We start from the raw sequence: 7,500 nt of genomic DNA, 5'->3' as shown, positions 1-7,500 counted from the left end.
ACACGCTAAAGCACGGTGTCTCTCCCTCTCACACACGCTAAAGCACGGTGTCTCCCTCTCACACACGCTAAAGCACTGTCTCCCTCTCACATACGCTAAAGCGCTGTGTGTCCCTCTCACACGCTAAAGCACGGTGTCTCTCCCTCTCACACCCGAAACTGAGTATCCAGGGCTCAAGACCTCCCCTGACTGCAGTGCACTCCGGCTTCCTCAATATTTACATCCTGAGATGATAATTATGATGAAGTTTATTTTGCGTCCTGCTGGGTAGTGATTTGTTTGCCGCTATGCAGAGACTGATCCGGCTGTTGTGGTCCCCAGGTGGGCGGTACCTGGAGGCGGGTGATGAGAAGTGCACTCACATGGTGGTGGAGGAGAACTCCATCAAAGAGCTGCCCTTTGCCCCATCCAAACGGCTCTATGTGGTGAAACAGGAGGTAAATGCTCACTCTCCTCTCACCGCGGAAACGCCTGTGTGTCTGTGTGTGCTCCTGTTACTGGTGTGTCTGTGTGTGTACCTGTTACTGGTGTGTCTGTGTGTGCACCTGTTACTGGTGTGTCTGTATGTGCACCTGTTACTGGTGTGTCTGTGTGTGCACCTGTTACTGGTGTGTCTGTGTGTGCACCTGTTACTGGTGTGTCTGTGTGTGTGCACCTGTTACTGGTGTGTCTGTGTGTGCACCTGCTACTGGTGTGTCTGTGTGTGTACCTGTTACTGGTGTGTCTGTGTGTGCACCTGTTACTGGTGTGTCTTTGTGTGTGCACCTGTTACTGGTGTGTCTGTGTGTGCACCTGCTACTGGTGTGTCTGTGTGTGTACCTGTTACAGGTGTGTCTGTGTGTGCACCTGTTACTGGTGTGTCTGTGTGTGCACCTGTTACTGGTGTGTCTGTATGTGCACCTGTTACTGGTGTGTCTGTGTGTGCACCTGTTACTGGTGTGTCTGTGTGTGTACCTGTTACTAGTGTGTCTGTGTGTGTACCTGTTACAGGTGTGTGTCTGTGTGTGCACCTGTTTTTGCATCGTAATGGTCTGAACACACGGTATGAATGAAAGCGTTATGCAGTAACGTTGTTGAATATTGCGATGATGATATGTCTTGCATTAATGAAACAAATATTCTAGTCCGCACTGTTGCAATGTCTTTTTGCTTTAGTGACGCTGCTAACATACACCCCAGACCATGAACAGCCTATGCCCGCTGAATATAAAAAAATGAAAAGCTTTATTTCCAACATGCTTTTACTGCACATCCCTCGCACGTTTACGTTATGGCACGTTCCCATCGCGATGACTGTGAATATAGGCTGCGTCCTGCAGCCCTGCTGTTCTTCTGCAGGGTGTGTGTGACTGGGAGGAACAGGGCCCTGTGATGATTATTTCTGCTTCATCTCTCTTCTTGATTTGCTGCCACAGTCTCACTTTGAGAGACATAAACACGCAGTAAACAGAGCAAGGTCAAACGCACCCAAAAAACATTCTCATAAAAAAACGAGAATCCCAGACGATTTTTAATTGAATCTTTTGCAAACCAAGATGTCCAGTTACATGAAATAATTTTGTTCTTAATGTTGGTGAAATGGTTCTTTGGTTGGGAATCTGCAGGGCTGTTTCAGTAAATAATCGTCTTGGGCTGATTTGTCCGCTGTAGTTGTGATCGAACACAACGAGCCCTCCGCAGGTTTGCGAGCAGAGAGACCGTCAGACGCTCGTTATTCTGTTGTGGAGTTTTATCTGCTCGTCTGGATCTCTGGCGTTCAGCACTTGTGTGTATGTCTGTTCAGATCGGTTTTCACTGATCAATATCATATCTTCAACAAAACCTTATTTCTACAGAGATGAGCAGTACCCTTTCCCGGGTCTTCTCTCTCTACCACTCTCTCGCTCTGTCCAGGTCTTCTCTCTCTACCACTCTCTCACTCTGTCCAGGTCTTCTCTCTCTACCACTCTCTCACTCTGTCCAGGTCTTCTCTCTCTACCACTCTCTCACTCTGTCCAGGTCTTCTCTCTCTACCACTCTCTCACTCTGTCCAGGTCTTCTCTCTCTACCACTCTCTCGCTCTGTCCAGGTCTTCTCTCTCTACCACTCTCTCGCTCTGTCCAGGTCTTCTCTCTCTACCACTCTCTCGCTCTGTCCAGGTCTTCTCTCTCTACCACTCTCTCGCTCTGTCCAGGTCTTCTCTCTCTACCACTCTCTCGCTCTGTCCATCTCTCATCGTCTCACGTGATGTCTGTATTCTGGTTTGATAGTTAATTGGTTTTATTGTGGTTTCTCTCTCTCTCTCTCTCTCTCTCTCTCTCTCCCTCTCTCCCCCTCTCCTCTCTCTCTCCCTCTCAGTGGTTCTGGGGCAGTATTCAGATGGATGCCAGGGCAGGAGAGTCCATGTACTTCTATGAGAAGGTGAGTAACTTCTGCTTTATTCTGCGGAGGCACTTGTCATTAATTACTATCGATAATTGGCTCTGAAAGAGAAACATTCAATACACTCCAGAAATGAATAAATGAATAACACACTTCCAGTTAAAGGATTGAAGTTCTGACAATTCTTATTTTTCTCCGGTCATTGTGACTGAAAAGCTGATTTGTGTCAGGTCTGTTGGTGGACTCGGTGTGTGTGTGAGAGGTGTGTGTTTCAGTAGTTTCTTGCGCTCCCTCGCAGCCTGAGAGCCCGGTGATGAAGAAGGCGGTGTCCCTCCTCTCCCTCACCACGCCCAACAGCACGCGTAAACGCCGCCGTCTGAGGGACACGCTGGCGCAGCTGGGCCGCGAGACCGAGATCTCCCCCTTCCCCCCCCGCAAGCGCCAGTCCGCCGAACACTCGCTCTCCATGGGCTCCCTGCTCGACATCTCCAACACGCCCGACACCGCCAAGCTGGGAGGTGAGGGGGCGGGGCGGGCAGGGCGGAGCGGGGCGGGGCGGGCGGGCGGGGCGGGGCTCCCTGCTCGACATCTCCAACACGCCCGACACCGCCAAGCTGGGAGGTGAGGGGGCGGGCAGGGGGGGCGGGGCGGGGCGGGCGGGGCAGGGCAGGGCGGGGCTCCCTGCTCTACATCTCCAACACGCCTGACACCGCCAAGCTGGGAGGTGAGGGGGCGGGGCGGGCAGGGCGGGGCGGGGCGGGCGGGCGGGGCTCCCTGCTCGACATCTCCAACACGCCCGACACCGCCAAGCTGGGAGGTGAGGGGGTGGGCGGGGCGGGGCGGGCGGGCGGGGCCGGGGGGGGCGGGGCGGGGCTCCCTGCTCGACATCTCCAACACGCCCGACACCGCTAAGCTGGGAGGTGAGGGGGCGGGCGGGGCCGGGCGGGCGGGCGGGGCGGGGCGGGGCTCTGTGCTGACCCTTTCAGTGCTGAACAAATACCAAGGGGCTCCACCCGTCTCCCCAAGGGCTTTTGGCTTTGGTTGAGAAAGTTGAGTAGGCCTTTTAAAGGTAACTGCACGCTTGATCAAACTTCTTTAGCTGTTAACGTGTCTGCCTACTTCGTGGTGAAACATCTTAATCCATGCCCTTATTTCAACATTTCTAAAATAATATATTTTTTTCCATATGGCACTCTTGGTACTGAAAGGGTTAAGGCCCGTCCACTTTGAAAACTATAAAGTTATTTTTTTTAATAGTTCTAACTCAAGTGTGTGGTGGAGTCCACACCACCACAACAACGACAATGGTGGTGATGAACGGCATCGCTGGGATCAATTTCAGACAGTTTTTTTTTTTTTTCATTTGCATGAACGATAGAAACCCTGACAGCCAATCAGAATCCATCTGAATTTACAAGGCTTCACCTTCAGAATGGCCATCTTGGCCTGCTCTGCCCTCTCTGCTGACTCTGACATAGTGAGGGACAGCCCAGCACCCAGCCAAAAAACACCCTGTTTAATATGTCCGTCCTCACCTTGTCGAGTAAACAAATGACCTGGCAGAATACTTCAACAATTATGATTTAATAATAATAATGATGATGGATTGCAATGGGTTTCGTAATGAAGGGGAGGCATTCCATAATGCATCACCAGTGCGTTTGGCGCTGGATCTCCTCCGTCTCGCGTACGTGCAGGTTGAGACCAGGTAACAATAAAGTCACCTGTCATGGCAGTACACACCTCCATAAACACGGCATCTACACACCTGTTCCCACAGAGTCTTCCCACAAGACTCCATGGCACAGGGAAGTCTGATGGTCTACCGGAATTCAGGGAGCCATTGCTATCGAGAGTTACGCGTGCATTTCATTCCTCCTGACCGTCAGATATGGTGCTCAAAGCTCAGTAACGAGGACGAAACCCATGACTGAATCCATCTTGTGTCTTATGAGGGCACAGGTGGTGGTAATGGAACCGAGGAAAAGCCAGCAGTTTGAGTGACAGTGCAGCTCCCTAACCGTGATGTCGTTGTCCTCCCAGGTGTAGACGACAGGAGTAGGAGAGCAGAGGAGGGGAGCAGGTGTAGGAGGAGGAGTGTCAGGGCGAGCAGGTTTAGGGCGGAGCCAGAGAGGGGGTGTAACCGCACCAGCACCCCCAAACAGGAGGCGGGGCCCTGGGGAAGCCCCACCCACTCAGACAGCAGAGGGGCGGAGCTTTCCTCGCCCCTCCAATCGCAGGGGGCTGCGGTAACAGAGATGGAGGTGTCGCTCGGCTTCTCCCCCTCCCATTGGCCGGCTGAGAGTGATGTCACAGTAGGGCCAGCAGGACAGGAACAGGAGAGAGCGCAGGAGTTCTGTGGTGAGGACACGCCCCCAGGCCCCAGCAAGCCCCGCCCCCCAGACTCACAGGCCTGCAGATTGACAGGTAGACCGGAGCCTTGGCCCTCAGACAGACACAGTCCCGTGTGCTGGAAGCATCAGCCCTGCTCAGAGAAACCTGCATTTAGAGCGGGTCTCTGCTCATATGGTCTGCTAGGCTCTGCTGTGCTCAGCCTTTGATTGGTTAGTTGGTTGTGCAGGTAGCTCACCTGATCTGGGTTCATTTTACACCAGCAGAAATGTATATCTGTAATTCAGGCATAAAAAAATTATAAAAACTCATACTGCTCTCCAGGTACCGTTAAACACTGGAAAATAATAATCACACACACACACACACACACACACACACACACACACACATCCCCGTGTGTTCACCTGTGTTGATTGATGGCTGTGTTCCAGACCACTCCAAGCCCTCGAAGAGCTCCACCCCCGCCCCCCTGAAGCAGTCTGCGAGGTGGCAGGTCTCCAAAGAGCTGTACCAGACCGAGAGCAACTACGTGGGCATCCTGGCTACCGTCCTGCAGGTGAGTGTGTGTTAGCGTTAGCATGGCTAAGCATGACCTGTTACAACAAAAACGGATATAAAAAATAAATAAATCAACAAAGATACTCATCTCAAACATACATTATCCATAACGTCAAGCACAGACAGAAACATTCAAGAAAATCAAATAAAACATGTACAAGCGTCACTAAGAGATATACGTCAGAAATTGTAGATTTAAAATCGTTGAATGAAATGAATGTCTCCAAATATGAATTAGCTCTAAAGTTCTTTGTCTAAACCTTCCTGTTACATTAAAAGATATGATCTGCACACTATTGCTCTCAAGAAGAAAAAGAATTTAATTGGAACACATGACAAGAAACGGGAGAACATTTCAACGTCTTAATCCCATAGGGATCTTCGTCAGGTAACAAAGAACTGGCATCTTCCCTTCATATACAGTCACGGTTATGTCGAGAAACAAGCGATGCGCCCTGTGATAAGGGATAAAGGAAAACTTTTGAAAGCCTGAAATACATAATGCGCTTTAATGAAATGTTCACTCCTTTGTGTGTGTGTGTGTGTGTGTGTGTGTGTGTTCACTCCAGTGAATGTGTCTGTTTGTCTGTTTGTCTGTGTGTGTGTGTGTGTTCACTCCAGTGAATGTGTGTGTGTCTGTGTCTGTGTCTGTGTGTGTGTGTGTGTGTTCACTCCAGTGAATGTGTCTGTGTGTGTGTGTGTGTGTGTTCACTCCAGTGAATGTGTCTGTGTGTCTGTGTGTCTGTTTGTCTGTGTGTCTGTGTGTGTGCGCGTGTCTGTATGTGTTTACAGTGAGGTGAGTGTGAGTCTGTTTTTACAGTGAGGTTTGGGGTGTGCGCGCGTGTGTGTGTGTGTGTGTGTGTGTGTTTACAGCAAGGTGTGGTGTGTGCGCGTGTGTGTGTTTACAGTGAGGTGAGGTGTGTGTGTGTGTGTGTGTGTGTGTGTGTGTGTGTGTGTGTGTGTGTGTGTGTACGTACAGTGAGGGGTGTGGTGTGTTTATTGGTCAGGGGTGTGATCTGTTCCTCTCTCTCTCAGCTCTTTAAGTATCCCCTGGAGAAGGAGGGGCAGGTGGGGGGGCCCATTCTGGCTCCAGAGGAAGTAAAGACCATATTTGGCAGCATCCCAGAGATTTATGAAGTTCATACCAGGATAAAGGTAGGCAGTCCCACAGACTCACACACTCACATTCGCATTCACTCACTCAAACATCACGCACGCACGCACGCACGAACGCACGCGCACACACACACACACACACACACACACACACACACACACGATTTGAATGGTCTTGACTGAACCCCACCTCTAATGAGTGGGACCCGCATACACACACACACACACACACACACACACACACACACACACACTAAAGGATGTGAATGCTCTTGACTGAACCCCAGCTCTAATTAGTGAATGTGTTGCAGGCTGACCTGGAGGAGCTGGTGATGGACTGGTCTGAGGATAAGAGTGTGGGAGACATCATTCTGAAATATGTAAGTACGAATAAATGAGGTTTTGGCCATTTTGTAGCCTTTGATTTATGGTTGGGGAAGCTTCAAAGCAAGTCGCCTTCAAAAGACTTCGTGTTTGTTTCTGATGTCTCTCTCTCTCGCTCTCTCTCAGTCAAAGGATTTAATCAAAGCTTATCCGCCGTTTGTCAACTTCTTTGAGATGAGCAAGGAGACCATCGTTCGCTGTGAGAAGCAGAAACCGCGATTCCATGCCTTCCTGAAGGTGAGGAGCTCTGCGCATTGCCAAGAGAGAGGCATGGGTTTGGCCAGGTTCATTCAGGGTTATGAAGGGGGCGACATTGGCTCAGGAGGTATGAGCAGTTATCTGCCAGTCAGAAGGTTGCTGGTTCGATCCCGCCCTGGGTGTGTTGAAGTGTCCCTGGCAAGACACCTCGGCTTGCTCTACTCGTTCTTGCTGTATTAGTTAATGGTGTCATTGTTTTAGTGTATGTATTATTTTGTTGCCTATTTTCAGTGTGTGTTCTTGTGTCAGATAAACCAGTCCAAACTGCTTCTGTGCGTTCTTGTGTCAGATAAACCAGTCCAAACCGGAATGCGGGAGGCAGACTCTGGTGGAGCTGTTGATCCGTCCGGTCCAGAGGCTTCCGAGTGTCGCTCTCCTGCTGAACGGTAAGAACTGTACTGAGCGTGTGCGGGACCCGCCCCCCTGTCTAAAATGGCCGCCCCGAGTTGCTGATGCGTCTAAAATGGC

At 50.7% G+C, this 7,500-nt stretch overlaps 1 protein-coding gene across 1 annotated transcript in view; it reads left to right on the top strand.

The window, feature by feature from the left end:
- The window catches only part of ect2 (epithelial cell transforming 2), a 27,382-nt gene that overhangs the window by 9,082 nt on the left and 10,800 nt on the right, over positions 1–7,500 (top strand). The window contains exons 10-17 of the mRNA XM_061239270.1: positions 322–437; positions 2,338–2,400; positions 2,660–2,879; positions 5,148–5,272; positions 6,310–6,429; positions 6,702–6,770; positions 6,901–7,011; positions 7,322–7,418. Of these exons, the coding sequence (XP_061095254.1) occupies positions 322–437; positions 2,338–2,400; positions 2,660–2,879; positions 5,148–5,272; positions 6,310–6,429; positions 6,702–6,770; positions 6,901–7,011; positions 7,322–7,418 (921 nt within the window). The remainder of the gene's footprint in view (positions 1–321; positions 438–2,337; positions 2,401–2,659; positions 2,880–5,147; positions 5,273–6,309; positions 6,430–6,701; positions 6,771–6,900; positions 7,012–7,321; positions 7,419–7,500) is intronic.

This window comes from Conger conger, chromosome 4 (assembly GCF_963514075.1).
Source record: "Conger conger chromosome 4, fConCon1.1, whole genome shotgun sequence".
Taxonomy (NCBI): domain Eukaryota; kingdom Metazoa; phylum Chordata; class Actinopteri; order Anguilliformes; family Congridae; genus Conger; species Conger conger.
The sequence above is the reverse complement of the archived record's forward strand: the minus strand, read 5'-3'. Positions and strand labels throughout refer to the sequence as shown.